This window comes from Gavialis gangeticus, unplaced genomic scaffold, assembly GCF_001723915.1.
Source record: "Gavialis gangeticus isolate Ggan-Ray unplaced genomic scaffold, GavGan_comp1, whole genome shotgun sequence".
In the NCBI taxonomy this organism is placed as follows: Eukaryota; Metazoa; Chordata; order Crocodylia; family Gavialidae; genus Gavialis; species Gavialis gangeticus.
Genome location: NW_017729025.1, coordinates 102577588 through 102599905, shown reverse-complemented (window position 1 = coordinate 102599905; position 22318 = coordinate 102577588). Strand labels below are relative to the sequence as shown.

The window sequence follows — 22318 nt, the reverse complement described above, 5'->3', positions numbered from 1 at the left end:
GCACTGCTGGGGACTTTCACATACCTCTCCACTGGTGGGAAGTGGGTAGGGGAGGAGTGGAAGCTGAGTGGCAGCAGGAGCTGCTGAGTGGCAGCTGTGCACCTTCCCTGCCCCACACCTGCCTGGGAGACCATTTGCACCCCTGTTGCGCACACTGGCTGGAGAACACACTGCTGCATCAGCTGGGGCAGTTTTGAAATACTCCAGCTCGGGCTGCACCTGTCTGGAGTCTGAAACAATAGGCTTGTTAAATGTTTTCAAGCCCATTTAATTTGGAAACATTTCAGATGTTATGTATGTTTCCACTCTAACCATTCTGGCTCTTACTTAATAGTCTGTGAAGCTGAACGTGCTCTACTTGTATGTCTCGCTTAAGGGACTGTGTGCTATCTTCCAAAGATATGGTTTTGCTTTTTTCCTTCGTAGGCAAAAAAGAGCAAGTGAAGATACAACCTCAAGTTCACCCCCGAAGAAAGCTGCAGCAGGACCAAAAAGGGATGCAAGACAAATATACAACCCTCCCAGTGGGAAATACAGTAGCAACCTGGGTAGCTTTTCTTATGGTGAGTTTTACAGAAGAGTTTTGTACAATGAATTATTTACCTATGGGAAAGAAAGAATTGAGGAAAATTCTCACAAGATCACCTCTAGATTCAGAATTAGGCTATCATGACCGTTTCATGTAATTGTATTTTTATTTCTAATTGCTAGTAGAGTAGTAAGTTTTGGGTAAGTGTATAAACTTATCCACTGTGAAGTTTATGCTGTAAATTTTAGTAGTGATCAATAGCTTGCAGTTGCTTAGAATTAGTGACTAAATTATTTAAAAGCCAAGATATAACATTTATGTCATGGTGACAATGACGGAACTTTTTCAAGAGTAAAAATTTTGTCATTATCAACTCCCCATGGTTGGTATGTTTAACACAGGTTTTGCACAACACAGTGTACCTTTAGGGTTCAAGATTTGGCATTTAATTTAGTATGTCTTTCTGTTAGTGGAGCAGCCTGTCTTTTCATTTATGTTTAATTCCTTGCTCAAAACTATCTGGTTTTAAATAACTAGAGTACACTTAAAATCAAGAGGCAAGGACAGAAATATAATGACTGTTAAGTCTTTAAACTACAGAGGGAAGAAACAGTAGCAGGAAAATAATGCACTTTTATGTTTTAACAAGACAATTGTTGAGATCAAACTTTGGATTCGTAATGATCGCCTGAGGAACACTTTGGTTCTTCCACTGAGATCAGACTTGTTCTTAATGCAGGTGTTCATTTATACCATCTCTCTCTTTAGCTGAGTTTTAGTAGTATTGGTTCTTTAAACATTAAGACCCCAATCCAGCAAGACACTTAAGCATGTACTTATTTAACTTATTAGCCCCGTTGAAGTCAACAGGACTTCCCACATGCTTAATTCTAGGCACAAGAAACAGTCTTGTTGACTTCAGTGAGGCTCATAACATAGATTCATAGATGTAGGGTCGGAAGGTTCTTACTGCCCAAGTGCAGTACCCTGCACTTTTCGGTATTGAATCCCATCCTGTTCTCATTCACTTACCCCTGTAACCTGTCCAGGTCCAGCTGCGTCCTGTCCCACCCTTCTAGCATGCCCACCTCACACCAAGGCAGATAAAGTACATGCTTAAGTGTCTTGCTGGTTTGGGATCCTAATGTTTAAAGAACCAAAACTACTAAAACTTAGCTGAAGAGAGAGACGGCATAAATGAACAGTTTAATTTAAGAACAAGTCTCATCTCAGCAGAAGAACCAAAGTGTAAGTGTGTGTGATTGGATGTGTTGTTCATGGAGGGTTAGTGCAGATAATTGTACCTAAAAGAACAGTAACAGGTATGATTTGGTATGTAATTTCATTTTTAAACGGTGTTAAAGCAAGAGACACTTGGAGACCTCTATGGAATAAATGCATTTGCTTTTATTTTCAGAGCAAAGAGGTGGTTTCCGAGGTGGCCGAGGGAGAGGCTGGGGAGGACGAGGCAATCGCAGTAGAGGAAGAATCTACTGAACAGACCATTATATTCTCCAGGGCTACTACAGGTGAAAGCACCTGTCAAAAGTGAACGTACCATTCATCAAAGGATTGCCTGGGTTATTGTATCCCTTCAAGGACTGCCTTCCACTAAAGACTGACTTAAATGTTCTTTATACCTTTGTATGTATGATCTACTTTTCTAACGGACTACAATTCGTCCATAGTGAAACAGCAACTGTATTTTTGGATGCTTACAGTCAGCGACTTTGAGTTCTTATTTTTGAAGTGTCTTCAGGGTTCATTCAGAAATGGAAAACAGCGTAGATGTTTTATCTGAAGCTACATCTTGATGGTTTGTATATTAACCTAAAAATCAGCTATTGCATAATTAAACTATATAATTGAGTTTGTGTATAAAATAACGGACAGGAAAGGCTTGATTACAAAGATGTGTCAGTTCATACTGACAGCTGAAATAATCCTTTCCTCATCTATAACCATACTTTGCAATATGTGGAGAAGAGTACCATTGTGAAATTAGCATTTACTTACTTTTCATAAAAATCGTTGACTGAAATAAATGCTGGTTTTATAACGTCTGCAACATGGATGCAAAACTTTTGCCTGTAGCATGAAGCAATCCTTTTATTTTTAAGATGTGGAGAATGTGGTGTTTTTGTTTTTGCACATCTTACTCTTCTCCGTGCATTGTAACACAAAGGTGACGTTTTGAAAATGGGTTTTTAATGTTTAATATAAATGTGTGCATATACTTATGCCATGAAATTTCAATAAACCAACAAGAAAAAACAAAAACAATAAATGAGTAGAAATATTCCCAGAACGGGGCAAGCCTGATGTAATGATTAAGCTTCATAGTGTGAAGCTGGACGGAGGAGATAGCTGGCCTTTCCTGCGCATTGAACATTTCTGGGTTGGCTGGCACTTGCCAATTTTTTTTTGTTTTAATCAATACAACTGCATTTTAAAAATATATAAATAAAATTGTATTTTGGGTAACAGAAAAATTACAGTTATGTAGTTTGATTCAGGTGAAGAATTAAAGATTCCATGCAATTTAGTTTTTAATAATAGCTTGTAATTCTTATTTAAATGCAGACACCCAGTAAATACCACTTAAAAGAACAGTGGAGGGGGGTGGTGTTTGTTTAGGTTTTTTTTACCACTTAAGAATTTTTTGCTTTTTTCTCAGGTCATTCTTGAAAGATTCACCATTGAAAGGGTTTAGGTGATCGTAAAAAGAAGGAAAGTTGGAAGGGAAAATAATTTTAAGTGTTCAGAGATATGTTGACATAAAATAGCTTAGGCTTTAGAAGTCTGAAGGATTTCCCTTTAATTTTTTTTCAGTCATTTTTATGTCCATACCCCAACAAACCAAATGCCTGAAAGTGATGTTTTCAATTTAGTTTCGCGTGTATTTGTGAGTCATAGGATATGAATCTGATACAGGTGTCTTCATTAGCATGCTGATATTTATCGCTGCAATCTGAGGATATGGCATGGGCATTTCTGGAACCTAGTGCAAGATCTGGAAGAAAACAATTATTTAGAGAGGCCTGCATAGAAAAACTATTGAGGTTAAAGAAGCAGTAAACTGAAATTTCTTAACTTTGGATCTGTGATTGTAAACTTTGGACATTCCAAAAGCATTTGTGCTGAACTTGCATTTCCAGTTTCAAGAGAGCTGCTAAATTTAGATTGTCACTAAGATACTAACGATATGAACAATAACTTTCACATATGGAAAAAAAAATATCAGTTTGGTAACAGGTGCTGGATAGGTGGTACAAATGTTGCAGGTGAAAATTTGGCCTATTGCATATGTGGTAATTAGTTGACTTTTTTTTTTTTTTTAACCAACGATTTTCATAGCCTACTTGCAAGCACAGTTTAAGACTAATCATTGGATACAAGCAGCTTCCTTCTCACTGAAGTTGAGTGAGTTGACTTTATGGGACTCTACTAGAGATGATGTTACACAAAGTTCTTGCTGCCTCAGAAATAGCTAGCTTCCCCTTCCTTTTATTCTTAACGTCTGAGGCTGTGAATTCTTCTGGAGACACCTGTTGACCACCTTGTTCAACTGTAAATGTTCCCTTAATGCTTTTGAAATAAAATTCATTTTGTAATTTTGTTTGAGTGGCTTGTTGTTTCATGATTACAGGGCTTTCTAACAATTTCATACTTAAAAGACCTTTTTGTGATGACTCATTGAAGGGATGTTCTCTCCTACAGTTTTATTTCATTTTAATGGAAGCTCAGATTATTTCAAATGGATAGGTATGCTTTAATCTACAACTGAAAAGCTAACAAAGGTTTGGACAGAACATGAAAGGTAAATGTCCAGTAGAAGCTGTGAGAGAGTTCCAGGAGTTTGAATGCAATTTATTCAGGAACAGGAAGACCTGTTGCTTGGAAAAGTACGTTGTAATAGGGATTCTTCAAAACTCTAGATCACGATTCTAGACACTATCATAACTGGCAATGACTGAGCAGTGATTTAGCATCCAAGAACTGGTGAAAGATTTGTGAGAATGAGTCTGCCACTTCAGTGCACTATGGTGACATTCATACGCTTAGCCTGGAAAACCCTGTTGGTCATCGCAACTTTCAGAAAACACATCTGCCACTTTACCAAATCTAAACATCTTTTAAGTTTAGTTTGCCATGTGACTTACAGGCTTGATCATTCAATTGTCGGCATATGGCTATTATGTTAATTATCTTAAAATAACTTTCACTTAGTAGGAAGACAGACTGTTGTATTCTAAACTATCACAGAGATGCTACAACCCTTTAGTCTTTTACTTGTTCTTAAATGCATATGGACTCAATGCAAGATTTTAGTATCAAGCCAGGAAAAATCCATTTGTCAAAAAGCCTAGATCAAGCAGATATAGTTTAAAAGGAAGAGAAACAGTTGTCTCCATGCATGACTCACTATGGCTGTCCCCTCCCTTAAGCACCTTTATACAGCAGCATCCAATGGATAGGGGTTGAGAAGGCAGGTTCAGTGTTCTGCCCCAGCCAGCTGTCCAGCACATATAAAGCTCATATCAATGCCAGACTGAGCAGCTTAGAAGAAAGGTCAAACAGCAACAATAATCATTGTCATGTTGTTGTAACGACTTAATTGTTGTTATAATCTTACTGTCATTTCATTAATAATATTCTATTACTAATACTTTTAGTATGATCTCTGGGTGCAGAGCTGTACTGCTACCCTGTGCATTCACAGATGGTGGATAGTGGAATGGCCTTCAGGGAAGGTTAGCTGTAATAAGCAGAGGTAACTGATGAAAAAGTTGTCACAGACCAAGCAGTGGCAGCACCACCAGGATGGGGTGAGGACAGCAGATGACAATGCTTTTCCTCCTGAAAAACCACATGTATCTTTTGATGGGGCTGACACAGTGAGTACAGATCGCCGCTTTAATAAGCCTGCCTGGCCCCCATCTTTGGGTCTACAAGTCCTCAACGGTGGAGGAAGGTGTTTGAATCTCAATGGCTATGCAGGCAGATGAAGGCTGCAGCACAGCGGAATCTCCAGTTGCCTTGGTCTCCTTGCCATGGGATCACAGTCCTGTCTGTCAAGAGCTGTGGGGGGCTCGTGTGCTGCAGCTTCTCCACAATAAAACAAGTCAGGCACAGGCCCCTTCCCCTGTGGTAGAGTGCAGGCAGTCCTCAGACTTAAGACACAATTGGTTCCTGAAAACCCTGTTTAAATCGAAACATTGTAACTCGGAGACAATTTTCTTATGAGAAACAATGTTATAAATGGGGGATAGGTTCCTGAACCAAGGCCCCATACCCTATTTTTACCAAAAATACACCAGAATTTTATATTTGATCAAGTATAGATGAGTAATATAGCTACATTAATGTATTTACATTGTAAATAACGATCATACTGATTTAGGTGGACTTCTCTGAGGTGACTGCTGGACTTTTTGAAAGGCTCTTGGTTGAACTTTTTGAAGGGTTCTTGGCTGGAGTCTTCGCTGCAGTTTCTTCTGGAGTCTTGTCTGCTTTCTCAGAGAAAGCATCCAAGGAAGTTTGGACAGATGTCCTCCAGGGACATGAAGCAATAGAGAGAACTTGTTCACGGGCATGGTGCCGCATCAGATCAAGCATTGTAAAGTCGAAACTGACATCAGAAAGTTGAAACGGTGTTAATTTATAAACATTGTAAGTGCAAAATATTGTAAGTTGAGGACTGCCTGTACGTCTATGCCAAACAGGCTTCCTCAACCATCTTCACACACACAGAGAAGAGCATAGGGAAAAGATAATCATCCTCGACCACGAGGGACTGCCAGAGATTACGATGTGGTTTTATTATTACTTTATCTTCTTTTTACTGCATTGTCACTATTATTATCATTATTACTATGATAACCATTATGTTTATTGTTACTATTACTGTCATTTTTATTATTACTATTATACTCAACCTCTTCATTATTATTATCCTTATTTTATTAGCATTTTTATTACTATTATTAGAAATTATTTGTCCTTGCTCCTATTACGTTATGACTTGATTATTACGTGCCATTAGTATTAATAATGAATGAATAGCAGCAATACTTGTAACACCTGAGCCAGGAGCACCGCGGCCACACCTCCACGCCGTGACGTAAGCTACTGGCCGGAAGCCCCTCCCCGTGGGCCCGCCCCTTCTGCTCTGGGGCTACCTCGCTCTTTCTCTCTCTCTCGCCCCCTCGCCCCCCCGCCCAAAATGGCGGCCGCCGAGCTTCCGGTTCCGGGTGGCGCGGGAGGGCTGGGGTCGGCGAAGATGGCGGCTGTTGGAGCGGCCGGGCGGGGCGGCCCGGGGTTGGTGGTCACCCCACTGAGCCGGGTGCTGGGTCTGTCCCTGCTGCTGGGCCTGGGGACGCCGCCGGGCGCTGCCACCACCCACTGGGTGGTCACCGAGGACGGCAAGATCCAGCAGCAGGTGAGGGGCGGCTGGTGCCCGCCGGGACCACCCCCCGCCGGGCTGCGGGTGCAGGCGGCGTCCCGGCCCCGCCGGGCTCGGCCTCGGCTTCGCTCGTGTTGCCGCTCAGCCCCTGCCCTCGTGTTACTGCTCCACCGCGGTCCTCGGGCTGGGAGCCTTTTGGGCAACCGTCTGGGCCACACGGGAGCAAAGTCCCCGGGGTGGCGGTGCGAGGCTTCCCTCCACCCTTGGGAAATGCCCTTTCTGGGTCTCTGTATGAGTCATGAGAGCTGTGTGTCTGGCGGGGATCCCCACTGGCACAGACCACAGCAAGGGCAGGATGCTCTTCACACAGTGGGCTGTTCCCGTTTGACACCTTTGGGCTTGTCTGGTGGGTCCTGAACGACAGCACATCTCCAGGTGCCGTAGCCCCCGGTTGAGAATCACTGCTTGAGGGAATGCTGAGAAATGACATACTGTCTCTGTCAAAGCACCTAACCCGCTCTCGGAGGGGAGGTGTGTTTCCCTGCTCGCCTAAATGGGTTTCTTCCACCGTTCCTCTCTCCACTGCAACCCCCGGCATTCAAAGTCAAGCTTCCTTGCTCATGAGACAAGCAGGGAAGCTTGACGTTAAATGCTGGAGGTTGTAGAGGAGAGAAGAGCAGTGGAAAAAACCCTGGTTGTGCCCAGGCCACTCTCACATTTAGCATCTGCTCTCTGCCATGATGTGATGCAGGGTACTGGGAAAGACCGGCTTCTGGTCTGACCCAGGAAATGGCAGGTCTTATGGTTTAGGTTCTTATGTTAATTCCAGCCTGTGGTTGTATTTTGAGCCATGAGTTCCTAGATGTCACTTGTTAAAGGGTGTTTGATTTTATAGACTATGCTGGAAGAAAAGGGGAAGCCAAGTTCAGTGAGTGTTAATGCTGAAGTAGCTTGGTTCTCATACAGCAAGTGCCCTCTCACACAGAGCAGTGTAAGTTGTAGCCATGTTGGTCTAAGGGTGTAGGCAGGCAGGGTTCTTTGGGTAAATCTGATCTCTTTTGCTGGACTAAATAGTTGGGGGGAAAAAAGAAAAAATGCCAACTATTTAGTTGGTGTAATAAAAGATATCAGACTTACCCAAAGAACCTTATCTACCTGTATCATGAAGGGGAATTTGTGAGTACAGCATTAACTGTGATTAGTATTAGCAGTTACTAATCTGAAAGGGCATGAAAAATGACTGCAGTGCCTGATGCTTTAATTGTCAAAGCTTTTTGATGTAGTAGCCGTAATCTGAAGTGCAGATGGGTTTGAAGTTCCTTTCCTTTTCTTTTCCTATTCTTCCCTTTTCCTTTGGGTTGTGGGAAGCAATGTATGGTAGTAATGCAGTGAGCTGTTGTAGCAAGTATCCGTTCTCCTCTGTAGTACTTATATCTGCTTAGTCACAACTGGTTGTTTTGGTAAGGAGCTGTTTCACAGTTCACTCAATTACAGAAGAGAAGCAGCTATTGTATATTTCACAAGTTTTAAAAAATTGTTTTAAAATCTGCTCCCTTGGTGTGGTAGAGAGAGAAACAGCATCTCTTCTTACATTAAATATGTTTTTTTATTCAAAAGGCAAAAAATAATTGAAACAATTAACTAGCTAGATTCAGATTTGACAACTTGACTTTTGGGATTTGTCTCCACTGCCTAACAGACCTCATTAAGTATGTGTAAGATGCTTCTGTTGTACTGTAGCTGTGATGATTTATGCATTATAAATTTCACTTTCTTTTCTAAATTTTTGTGTGGCATTTCTGTACCCTACCAAACAGCTACTAGGTTGCATCCTGGAAGCAGCTAAAATGAGAGGGTGTCTGCAGAATATAAAGAGCTTTAAGATAAAAGTGTTTTGTGAATTGTAATGGTACATTTACAATAATGAATCAGGTAATTTAATACAAATGACATCCATCCATTTCTAACCTCATATTGTGTAGACACTGAGGTAGTAAGGAACCTGGAGAGGTGGCTTCCTTTTTGGTACTTTGTAACTTTGATCCCCACCCCCCTGTTTATTAAGTGATCCAACTGTTCAATTCATCTTTAGAAATAAAATGTATGTTCTTGAAAACCAGGATTCCCTCCCTTCTCTCCCTCCCCTCAATTGCTTTACCCCTACTTTTTTTTAGAAGTAAAGGTTTCTGTCCAGTGAGATGCTAAATTTTTCCTCCAAGAACATTTGGTTAAAACCTGTATGGTATTAAGAATAGGAAGCTTACATGAGAAATCTGGGAAAAGTATCAGTGCGCAGTGTCTATTCCAAATATTGTGGTTAGGATTGCTTGGTTATACTTATAGTAATTGTAAAATCTGGTTGCTTGTCATTCAGAATGTCTACTAAGTAATTACTTATGTAACTAAAAAGGTCAAGAGAGAATGAATAAATAAATTTAAAAATGCCTATTTCAGATTTACAATACATACACCAGAGATTTCAGGCAATATCACTTGAGATTTATGGAGTATTTCTTGCACCAGGAATTCACTCAAAGTAGCATGGACCTGAAAGCTTACTACAACTCGCCATAAACATCATGAAGGTGTGATACTAAATGTAAAAATATCCTTTGCTCATTTAGCATCCTGTTTGTCTTTGTTCACTTTCAGCACAATTGGAACAAAATGTCTTTGCCTTTTCAACATCCTTTCTAGATCTTTGCTCTGTCATATCTTACTTCCTTTCTTGTTTTGCCCCAGAACGTTCTCTGTCCTACTTTTTTAAATTTCTTTGTTCCTGTATATCTTTTGCGATGTCTTGAAGCATACTTTGCATGATAAAAAAGGTTTAAAGTGTTATTTATTGTGCATTGCTTTCATGTAATAATTGCACATGCATATATAGATAGGTGTAAATAAAGTACATATCACCATAGAATATAGCTATCATTAGGACTGGAACTTGTCAAAAAAAAAGCTGTGTAGCAGCCTGTGCAACCGAAATATGTAGCTTTATCACTTCCTGATAATTAATGCTTCTACAGCAAATAGTGTAGTGACCTTCATCAAAGAATCTTCTATAAGTTTACATGTATCCTGCACATCTTACTGAAAGAGCTCTGCAAGAACTTCCAAGCAGGAGACATTCATAATCTTGAGGGCTTCAGTGCTTTATGAATAATTGAACGTTTTGTTGTTGGATTTAAAGTTATTCTGTTTCACTGCAAAGAGTAGTGGTGATTCTCTTCTTTCGAAGTTGCTACATCTTATCTTTTCTTGAATATGGATTGTAATCCCATCCCTAAATTGCCTTGTACACTGACATTGGTAGGGTAAATAATTTAATAAAACTATAGACTTAGAGGACACAGATGACCCAACAGCTGTTGCATGCTCCTCTGACCTCAGTTTGGGTGAGGTCTCTCTAAATGTTGTTACCAAGGAATATATTACGTTTTACTTGTAGGTGCATCTGGTGCTTGTGTCTTTTACCGTTGGAAAGGTTTATTATGCTGAAAGGCCCTTATTGGTTTATATTTTATATTTTCTATGTCTGAGCTTGTTCCTATATCTTAATCCTGAAGGGAATAGGAAGCTAATTATGGGAATCTCATTACAATTCCCATAGAGGAATCTCTTTACAGTATTCATAAATTCAGAATTTGTGACTGGTGTGTGCTGATGGAGCTTCTATTTTGACTCCAGCAGGGTTCCACGGAATTTTATTTTATTTTATGGATTTCCATAAATTTAAATATTGTTGCTTTTGGGAGGGGAGAGAGGAGGTATTTGCCTTTTGAGTGAAGACAACAAGTTCTTTGCTAGGTGGACTGAAGGATTATACGCTTTGAATAAGTACCGTTTTATCAAACAACAAAATATGAGTTCATCAGTTCTTAGTAGTAATCAGTGAACTACACCAAACTGCCCTTCTTTGACAACAACAGTAAGATATGAAGGTAACTGTTTACCACTTGAATTATAAGCCTTTGCACTGAGTCTTGGTGTTTCCTATCCATTGCTTCCTATGTCATCGTATCAGATCACTTCATTTGCACAAGGGCTGGCCATGAGGTTTGGGTGTGAAGCAGTTAGAACATGCCAGGCTAAACTAGAAATGGCTCACAAAGGGTGTTGACTAAGATCTTAGTCTAGTTAGCACTTGCTTTGCTTTGCTTTAACCTTCCCAGCAATCTGAGAAATGGACAGGGAAGTCATGTCTCCATTTCAGAGAAATTTAGAGGCAGTCCAGTTACACTAAAGTGTCTGCATGAAGGGCGGATGCCTCGGACTAAACATAGACGAGGCTTAAACAATGGGTTTTACTAAGCTAATTAATTCTGGTTATCCTGATAAGTAACACCACTCCAACCTTCGGGTTATCTCAATGAATGCTGTTCTTTGTTGCCAAACTGGACTGGGTTACTGCATCAGAAGCTGGAAGTGAAGACAATTTAGAAACTCTACCTACGGTATGTTCAGAATGCAGTAGCCTGTTTTTTTACAGGGAAAGATATTTCAGAGGACATCTGTTTATAGGTTAAACATTCCTCTTGTGTGATACCTTGCAGGTTAAAATTCTCCATGTCAAAAAACACTTCCCTGCTTACAACCCAGTGATGGTAGTTTCTCCCTGAGTTAATGTAGCTAACACATCCTGAATGACACTGGGACAAGGAGTACTCCTTGTCACTTGTGGAGTACTCCTGCCAGAGACTTGGGCTTGGTGTTACAATCTAACAGTTTTCTGTATTTTGAAGAGATCACTTCTGGCCAGCTGATGTACTTGACTAAGTAGACATAAACTGGAATAGCAGTTTTCAAGTAAATTAGTTCATATATAAATCAGAAAATCAGGGTTGTAAGGGACCTCAGGAGGTCATCTAGTCCAACCCTGTATTCAAACTAGAACCATCCTCAACTAGATCATTCCAGCTAGGGCTCTGTTGAACTGGACCTTAAAATCTTCTAAGGATAAAGAGTCCATCACCTCTCTAAGTAACCCATTCCAGTGCTTTGCCATCCTCCCAGTGAGAGAGTTTTTCCTAATATTCAACGTAAACTTCACTTCCAGAAACTTCATAGAATCCTAGAAAGTTAGGGTAGGAAGGGACCTCAGGAGGTCATCTAGTCCATCCCCCTGCTCAAAGCAGGACCACCCCCAACTAGATCATCCCACCCAAAGCTTTGTCTAGCTGGGTTTTGAAAGCCTCCAAGGATGATGCTTCCACCACCTCTCTGGGTAACCTGTTCCAGTGCTTTACTACCCTCCTAGTGAGAAGATTCTTCCTAATATCTAACCTAAACTTCCCTTGCAGCAAGTTGAGACTGTTGCTCCTTGTTCTGTCATCTGCCACCACAGAACAGTCTAACTCCATCCTCTTTGGGAACCCCCTTCAGCAGTTAAAGGCTCCTATCAAATCCCCTCTCAGTCTTCTTTTTTCAGACTAAATAAGCCCAGTTCTCTCCACCTCTCCTCATAAGTCATGTGCCCCAGCCCCTGAACATCCTTTGTTTACATCCTTTCTTGTTGTTTACATCCTTTCTGTAGTGGAGGGCCCAAAACTGGACACAGTACTCCAGATATGGCCTCGCCAGTGCTAAATAGAAGGGAATAATTTACTTCCCTCAATCTGCTGTCAGTGCTCCTACCAGTGCAGACCAGTATGCCGTTAGCCTTCTTGGCAACAAGGGCACACTGTTGACTTACATTCATCTTACTGTCCACTGTAACTCCCATGTCCTTTTCTGCATAACTGCTGCCCAGCCAGTCAGCTCCCAGCTGTAGCAGTGCATGGGATTGTTCTGTCCTGAAGTGCAGGACTTTGCAGTTGCTGTCATGAGATTTCTTTTGGCCCAATCCTCCATTTTGTTTAAGTCACTCTGAATCTTAGCCCTACCCTCCAGCATATCCTACTCCCCACCTTTTGGTGTCATATGTCATATGTGCTTTTGAATTTGGGAAACACTATGTCCTGCCAATCCACTGATAAAGTAATCATGTCTCTAATACATTGGCTTTCACAACCTATGATGTAAAGTTCAGACTTTATGCAATAGATTTTATACTGCCCTGGTCATCACAAAAATTGACCTGTGCCAAAACTAACTACTTGGCATAACATGTGCTGTGATGCAAAAGTAGCAGAGAAATTGGAAAAGGGCCAAACAAAAATGAATGAAAAAGGGAGCTACACAAAGCCAGTTATCTCTTATGATAGGGCTTGGAGCCAGGGGACTCCTAGGCAGATGGTCTAAAACACCAGGGACCAACTTTTTCTGCAGGTATCCCACAAATTAGCTCTTCATTCTCCTGTGTGCCGCTCCTGCCTTATCTTTTGCTCTACTTCCTTCTCCCTCCCTCATCTTTTGCTCTTTCTGCTTCCTTTCTTGTATTCCATGCCTCATTTGCTGCCTTGCTTTCTGTTCCCTGCCTTATCTGTAGTTGTGCTGCCTGTCCCTCTCCAGTCTACCACATGCTGCACAGAGGTTGCTTGTGCCACTTGGGGCACCTGTACTGCAGGTTGGTCACCCCTGCTCTAAAGGAAGGCTAGAGAAAAGCTGCCAGGAACTTACTTTCATCTGGCACAGAAGTCTCTGCATCAGGGGAGGGGGAACTTCCTTGGATTTACGTTGAACTGTTTTATTTTGGGGTTTGCTCTATGGGGGAAGAAAGGTCCTGAGCTAAACTTAAATGAAGGATTTTACCCCATCCAAGGCTGGGGAGGTGGGTCAGCTTCTTTCATGGCAATAAAATCTTAAAGAGTTGGTAATGTGCATTTGATTAAAGATTGAGTGTAAGCATGACACAAATTTAAACAAGACAGTCCCAGTGTCAGGATGATTCCTGGATGGCTTTAAAGCTAGTTAATACTTTACTGATGTCAGATTAACCTTAGTGTTTGTGACACCAAAGTTAGGAGAAAACTGTGGTGTACTTGGTGTTAGACTGGAGGAAATCTTGAAACAGCCAGGAGCGATCCAGAATCCAGTACAGACAAATAAAAGCTGCTGTCTTACTGCCTGCTAAAGGATCTGTGACCATACTTCTGCCTATCTGGTTATAATGACTTTCCTACTGAGTATTCCAGAAAAAGGCAGCTGTTCTCTTGTGGGACTGTCCTTCTAAATAGAGGTTTGTATGGCTTTAGTGAATTTTTCTTCCAGGCCTGCTTTGCTGCTCTAACCCCCACCCCGCCAAACCTCTCCCCCTTTTTTTTTCCCAAACCAAAAAAATACAACTTACTTATGGCACACACGTACTTGAGGGACCAGACTGGAGTACACACAGTTTTTGGTGATATTTATAAGATGACCAAAACTAGTGGCCAGTTTTTACTCACTAGCATATCCAGCTGAGCACTGGAAGCTTTAAGCATGGATCAAGTAACAGATTATTCTTGAGAGGAAGCTTGGTTTAAGGCAAAACTCATCTTGGAACAGCTGTATTTTAGATGCAGGTTTTCCTTGGCCAAGTTGTCTTTAAAACTTCTCAGCCTATGAAATGGAAAAAGTATCATTTCCTTTGTGAAAACGTGAGGGGGTGACAGGAGACATTTACATGTATGTGTTTTGTCTTTATACAGTACTTTTGTAAAGTTTGATCCTCACAGTCTGTGCTCTGCAGGTTATGAACCTAGCTTGATTGTTTTATGCATGTTTAGAAATTTCTGACTACAGTTATATTTTGCCAGCTCTGGGTGTTTGTCAGAAAGTTTACATTAAACTAAGTATATTCATGTCAAGCTCAGTGGTTAGCTGTTAATTGCATTTACCATTAGTCATGATGAAGAGCTTTGATCAATTAGAGATGCAGAGTTTCTTGGTTTGCTAGAATGAGTGCACCGAACTGATTGTGTGTGAAAGCACCCTCTTTGAGCCAGAGGGGCTGTTAAGCAAAGCAGAGGGCTTCACTGAGATGAAAAAAACACAGTAACAGCCAAGTTTGGAAAAATACTTGCGTCAAGATTTCTGTGGTGGTAGTCATGATGAAAGTAAACCTCTTACACGTGTTCACATTTGCCACTTAATCTAGCTTGCATGCATTGGTTTGACCGGGAGGAATGCCACCTACTCACTTTGTGAATTTGCAGTTGTACAGTTCAGTGTTTTGGGAATCGGTGCTCCTGAAGTCCCACTGACATCACTGGAACTGCAAGTACTAAAAATTAGGGGGTTGTATAAGAACTTTCCTTCAGTCGTTTACTCATTTATCTTTGTCACATACCCCAGCCTTTTCTCTTCCGTTCTTTCCTTCTTTCTATTGGGTTCATGTCTTTCAACTGTAAAAGTTTATTAGGACAGGAATTGACATGATTCAACATTTCAGAGCCAGTCAGGCAGCTGAGGAAGCTTTGCTTTATGATTGGCATATTTTGTCCATATTGTCTTGCAGGCTTCACAGTGAAAAGACAGTTTGGAAGTGACCCAAGGACATGCTTGAACAATGGGCCTGTTAAAGTCAGAAAACTGCAAAGCAACCAAGAATGCAAAATCAGACTTTTCAAGTCATCCTGCTTGTTTATTTGCGCTTAGAGCTGAACCTCTGCCATAAATGTACTTAGAAATGGGTATGACATTTGTGGTGAATCTAAAAACATACCACAAGGTTTCCGGTCCTAAAAATACACACTTGTAAATCATATAGGAAACTGATTAGATAATCTAGTTGTTCATTTGGTTTTTGTTAGACATTAACTATTACAATTGTAAATTTCTTTGGGATCTTGTAATAACATTTATCACATCCTTTTCTGGCATCTTTATTGGGAAGTACAGAGTAGAAGTGTATTTTATGCTCCTAAAAATCAAAATAGTTTGCCGTCATTTCTACTCTTGACTCTGTGTGCTTACATGCTGGGCTTTAATATGGGAGGATAAGATTAGCCTTAACCAGTTGTTCAGGGATTCCATGATGGAGCTCTTGGTTCTCACAGTGCAAGACAAACAGATGAGGTGGTTAAGTCATCAGCTTTGGTGACAAGACCTCTTGTATATTTGCTCGGCATTTGCTGTGGCCAGAAAGTGACAAAAAGGATTCACTTAGGGCCCTGCTACATGTTCAAATTAAAGCTCAATAGAAAGCAGCTATAGAGTTGTTGCACATTTTCAGGCGCTAACTTTATAGCTGGTTGGCTCTCTTTATAGCTGGATAGTCATTTTTATTGTGTAATGATTACTTTGCATATGTGACCAGTCTAAATGTAATGTGCAGTTAACCAGTTACATGTCATGGGTAGCAGGGGCCTCAGAGGCCGTTCTGTCAATAACTGGGTGCACACATAAATCTGCATTGCTCTCCCCACTTAAAGCAATCAAATGACCAGTGATAATAGGTTGGCACTTGGGTTACAGGGCTCTGCCTAACCAGTGAAGTAGGATGGTGTTGATGGTTATGAGGATGATGGTACACTAGAAGAAAGGGGTATCTTCATTTGACACATGCTTAGGTGTGTTATCTCTTAAGAAGGTCTTTGAAAGATCTGTATTCTACAGGCCTATTTGTGTGACAGTCAAATTCTTCTAGGTTATATATATGAAATCCTTAAACTGTGTCTGAATTCCCCATTCTTCTGTAGCTTGTCTTTCCCCGTTTTCTTTAGTAGTCTCTGTGGTTAATACTGATTAGTTTCAACATATACCACACAGCTTCAACTTATACCACTGTTGCCTGAGTTGTGGATAGTTCAAACTCAGTCGAACATCACTCTTTCTAGATACTTCTTCCTATAGCATCCCTTGGAACAGTTGCCTCCAGCTACATCTCACTTGTTCACTTGTACTTTGAGTATACAGGAGTACATGAATCTTTTCTTTTTTATTACTTTTCCACTTGCCTAAAAGTGTATGAATTTAAATCCCATGTGGGCAGACCTCTGCAGCTTTTTCTGGAGTGTCAGACTTGTTCCATTTATCCACAGATCATGAAACTTCTCGATACAGAGAAACAAAAGTGCCTGGTGGCAAACACTGATTCAGAACCACTTTGCATCTGACTGGGAGCCAAGATTTAAGATATAGTAGACTGAAAAACCATCTCTAGAGGGAAATAATGGAAGCTGTGTTGCTTGCTTAAGGAAAATATGGGAAGGATCATCCCTACTGTAGGGAATGTGGTAGATAACTTATCTCCTTCAAAAGATCTAGCTTCTGTTCTTTTGGATTATACTTTAATACAGAAACGCAAAGCACTAACAGTTTTGCGTGGGCATTTTTACTGAACCATTCTAGGAGAGTACCAGCTTCCTGCATCAGTTTAGAAATTACTTATTTCAAAATGGTTTTGATTAAGATAGACAATGAAATTGAGATGAAAAAAATATTTCTGAGTGTAATATAATTTGGACTGTGGGAAAATGTACTGCTGGATGCTGCCAAGCTTTCAGGTTTAATTATTTGAATACCTTAGAAAGTACAGAGTACTGCCAACATACATTGGTCCATGCAAAGCTTTCAAGATTTGTTTTAGCTCTAAAAGCCCCTCTGGCTTCAGTATTGTGCAAAGTCAGCTTTCTTTTTGTTGAATCGAGTCCTTTTTCCTGTGATGTCCTTTGTGTCAGTGGGTACATTTGAGCAACTGTCCCTTTAAAAAGACACTTTCACCTTAGGGTAAAGTTGAACAAAGAACACTTACTCTAAAAGTGGCTTACAGCAGAGGCACTGCAGAAATTCAGATGGTAGGAGCTATTTGAGTTTCAATAAGAACTTTTTCATTGATCAGCTTCTCTCCTTGTCTGGGATTTTAGTAAAACTGTAGTCTTGTTTGGACTTTTCAATCGACATTTAAGTACAAAGAAGGAAGAACAAGTGCATGTACCTTTTGTGCCAACAATCAATGGTTCATGTAATTACCTAAATGCTCAAAGCAGTCATCTTTCTGACATAAGAGTAACTTAAAAATGAGGCTCTAGATATTGGGGGTAAAGATATTAGATGAGGCTCAGATATTAGAGGTAAAGATAGCAGGAAAAAATGTAAATAGGTCCTTCAAAACATGCAAAAATGTTTTAATCAAAACTAAAGATCAGTACTGGGAGTATCATTTTTTAGCATGTCAAAATTCATTTTACAGAATCATTAGTATATTTTTTTCTCTGTTTCTTTGATTTTGATTTTTTTTTAAATCAACAAATGCCTTTAAAAATGGGAAGAACAGTATAAGAAAGGTCCTTTCGGTGAAACTTTCAAAGCTGACTAGCTAGATATCCACCTATCACTAATTTCCTTGGGAGCTGTGTGTAAGGGCTGAGGCACAAACATATTTACCTTACTGTAATTTATATCTTGCTTGTACGCTATTGTAAATGACATTAGGACCCAAAGTGGACAGATTAGCTGCATATCATAGGCTGCTATTACCACTAGATGGGAGGGTAGTAGTAAGTAGCTCTTCTGGGATAAGCTGTGGAGAAATGACATGCATGCTGAAGTAGGTTACACCTATATAATCTTACCCCTGAATTTTCTTGGGCTAATTCTATAATATCTACTCCTTGTTTACACGTCTTCAGGTGTTATGTGTCCAAGCTCTAAAACTGCTAGTCAACTTTGCAGTTGTATGGGGAAAGGATCCACGCTTATAATTCTTATTGCAGACACAAAGGGCCCTGTCCCTGGTACTGATATCACCTACATGAACTTGCTGTTGCTGTGTTTTACACATCAAGGGTTCAGCTCTAAATCCCCAAGATGGTATCCTGTTTGTTAAAGTTGTGGGGATATCCAAGTCTTTTTTCTAACATGGAAGTTGGATCTTTACATCCCAGATGACCTGGCATATTGTTTCCTGTTATCTTATCACTATAATTCATAGTAGTTTTTACATGATGATGGAAAAAAGGAGCAAATATAGTGATCCATGCAATTAGGGGAAATTCTTCAACATTACTTGGATTTTTTTTTAAGTGAAGCATGAGGACTTTTGTCATAAAAATGGAGCACTATGCTGTCAAAGCTGTTGTAGTCATCAATAATCAAGCTTTTTTCCTGAAAATCATACTATTAAAATGAGGTTGAGAACATAATCTACCACATGAGTGTAGTGCACAGTTTGTAGGACAAATGCACAAAGAAAAACCTACCTTGACCTGTTAGAAAAAGTGGTGCTACACTCCTGCTTTCAACAATCACGGTGAAACTTCACCACAGCTATGACCAATGTGAAGATTTCATTCAGACGCTGTCCAATCTTGATTGCATAGGCTCTCAGTTTTGCAAATACTGTCTCTGTAGTATGCATCTTCCATGTAAAGACATAGGTTGTCACATTGTAAATAGGTGCCTCATGGAAAAGGAATAGTATGCAATTTTGGGTGCTGGACTGATATAAAAATAATCTACCCTTTCCTCAGAAAGTCAAATACTACATATTTGGCTAAAGAAATATATTGCCTCTGTAGGGGGAAGGAGTGAATTCCATGGATGGGGACCTACCAAAACTGTGATTTTGCATTTTCCGTGGAAAACAGTGGATTCCATGACTTTGGTGGGCTTGCTTAAAAAAACTTAGCTGAAGCCTTGCAATCTTGGACGGGGTGGGGAGCAGGAGGAACGGGGCTGCTCACAGCAGGTGGTGGAGAGGCTGCAACCAGGTGCACCCATACCTTGGGGCTGTTAGTGGAGAAGGGCCTGGGGCTGCATTGCCCCCAGCCCCTTCTCCACCATCCACCCTGAAGTGTGTGTGGATTTTAATAGATTAGGAATTGTCCAAAACCATGTCTTAATTACTCTAATTTAATCCATACTTAATAAAGTGTGGATTAATAGCTTCCCTGGGCTTAATCAGGGTAATTAAACCAAAGTGTTGCGCCATCTGCCAATCTGTGGGGAAGGGCAGGACTGCCACGGCCCCTTAGCGAATCAGAGACGTAGGGAGAGCCCTGCTGCAAGAAGGCCATGAAAATAGCAGCTGGCCCCTCCTGGGGCTGGTTTTGTTCCATGTCTTCATTAGCGACCTGGAAGATGGCATAGAGTGCACCCTCAGCAAATTTGTAGGTGACACCAAGCTGGGGAGGAGTAGTGGATATGCTAAAAGGTAGGGCTAGGGTTCAGAGTGACTTAGAGAAATTGGAGGCTTGGGCCCAGAGGAACCTCATGATGTTCAGCAAGGGCATGTGCAAAGTCCTGCACTTAGGAAAGAACAATCCTATGCACCAGTATAGGCTGGGAGCTGACTGGCTGGGCAGCAGCTCTGTAGAAAAGGGCCTGAGGATTACAGTGGACCATAAGCTGAATATGAGCCAGCAGAGTGCCCTTGTTGCCCGGAAGGCTAATGGCATACTGGGCTGCATTGGTAGGAGTGTTGTCATCGGTCAAGGGAAGTGATTATTCCCCTCTATTCAGCACTGGTGAGGCCACATCTGGAGTACTGTGTTCAGTTTTGGGCCCCCCATTAGAAGAAAGCTGTGGACAAATTGGAGAGAGTCCAGCAGAGGACAGTAAAGATGGTGAGAGGGCTGGGGTACATGACTTCTGTGGAGAGGCTGTCAGAACTGAACTTAGTCTAGAAAAAAAGACTGAGGGGGATATAATAGCAGCCTTCAACTATCTGAAGGGGGGTTCCAAAGAGGATGGAGCTAGACTGTTCTCAGTGGTGGCAGATGACAAAACAAGGACCAAGTTGCAACAAGAGAAGTTTAGGTTAGATATTAGGAAGAATTTTCTCACTATGTGGATAGTAAAATACTGGAACAGGTTACCCAGAGAGGTGGTGGAAGTTCCATCCTTGGAGGCTTTCAAGACCTGGCTAAACAAGGCTTTGCCTGAGATGGTCCTTCTTTGAGCCAGGGGTTGGACTAGATGACCTCCTGAGGTCCCTTCCCACCCTTATTTTCTGTGATTTCTATGATATCCCTGAAAAATTGGCTGCCTGCCTCCTCAAGATGGGTAGGACCCTACCCATGGAATGGACTTGCTTCAAAGACTGTAAATAAGGGGAGAAAAGCAGTAAGCTACAGGACAGACACCCTGGCAACTGACTGCCAGGGTGACCAACTGTAATTACCAGCTCTCTGATGGAACTATTACCATTGCGTTTGAAATAAGAGGGGAGTTTTAAAAGACCTAGTAACACTCGCATTGATTAAAGCAAACAGAACCTGCCCACAGAATAACTGATGGATGGTGAGTATGCATGCAGTAGAGAAGAGGTGTTGAGGTATAAATTTTAACTTACCTGAACTGCAAGTTCATATATTTCACTGGGTGGGGAGATGATTGAAATGGCTTGGAAGAGGTAGTAAGCCTGGAAACTGTTTTGGCAGTGTTTTGATTTGAGAAGGTAACTACCTCCTCAGTTATGGCAGTAATAAAGATCTTATTTGTTTAGTTTTTGTTTATATGCAGCAATTGGTTTTCAAGACAGGTGAACTTGTAACATTATCTCATCTCCTGCCATGTCTGCAGGATCTTTTGGGTGGTTAAATGCCATAAATCATGATGTTGCAGGGATGTATTTGGTAGCTGTGTTGGTCTGAGACAAAAAGAAATGCCAAACTTTAGAACTCTTGGTTCAGAGATGATACCTTTTATTAGACCAACTAAGACATTGCAAAAAAATTATCTTTTTCTGCAAGCTTTTGAGCACACGTGAACTTCCTCAGGCTCAGGGAAAGTTTAAAGATGGTAAAAAGTCCCCACAGGTAGAAAATAATTTTTGCAGAGGAAGCCGAAGGTGGAAGTCTGTTCCTCTGGGTCCATGAGAGTATCTTTGTAAGTTGCTCTTTCATATGCAGATAAGGCAGGATTCCTTCGCTGGTGGTGTCAGATGGCAGAAAGTCAGGGAAGTATAGAAATCTTTCTTGTTGTATAAAACATGTTCGTGTTTTTCAGTCAAGAATCCTGCGTTATTTAATGTGACATACGCTTTTCTCCTGTAGTTCTCTAAGTTCTTTATTCATTTCATAATTGAAAAACTGAAGAACAGAGGGATTAATAGGCTTCATTGAAATAATCTTTGAGCTATTAAGGAGATAATTTAGAGCAGGTGTGTCAAGCATATATGGCTGATGGGACAGTTCCAGCCTGTAGATCTGTCATACAGCCTGCGGGTCTCCTGGAGGAGCCAGGAATTTGGGGTGGGGTAAATGGTGGCAGCATTAAGTGCTGTAGTTTGTGAAGCACAGGGTATAATGTCTTGTCATTCACCTCACTAATGGATTCTGGAGTAGGGAGACCCATTAGGACTCCTTTCACTGGCAGTGGGGTAGAGGTATGTCCCAGTCCAGCCAACTGAATACAACCCCTTTATACAGTAATGTGTATATAGAATTTATTTATGAACCCATACTGCTTAGGTCTATGTATTAATTTGCCTTTAAAGTTGTCATTATGTCTTTGAAATTGTATTATAACCTAAGGAGTTTTTATTTAATCAAAATATGTCTAGGTAAGTTCTGATTTCC

The 22318-nt window shown here is 40.9% G+C and overlaps 2 protein-coding genes across 2 annotated transcripts in view; both read left to right on the top strand.

Moving 5' to 3' along the window:
* API5 (apoptosis inhibitor 5) overlaps nucleotides 1–4148 on the top strand; it is a 28061-nt gene extending 23913 nt beyond the window's left edge. Inside the window, exons 13-14 of the mRNA XM_019519368.1 lie at nucleotides 427–563; nucleotides 1947–4148. Of these exons, the coding sequence (XP_019374913.1) occupies nucleotides 427–563; nucleotides 1947–2026 (217 nt within the window). The 3' untranslated portion in view covers nucleotides 2027–4148. The remainder of the gene's footprint in view (nucleotides 1–426; nucleotides 564–1946) is intronic.
* A 2647-nt stretch (nucleotides 4149–6795) lies between these two features.
* TTC17 (tetratricopeptide repeat domain 17) overlaps nucleotides 6796–22318 on the top strand; it is a 107906-nt gene continuing 92383 nt past the window's right edge. The window contains exon 1 of the mRNA XM_019519367.1: nucleotides 6796–6971. Within this exon, the coding sequence (XP_019374912.1) occupies nucleotides 6813–6971 (159 nt within the window). The 5' untranslated portion in view covers nucleotides 6796–6812. The remainder of the gene's footprint in view (nucleotides 6972–22318) is intronic.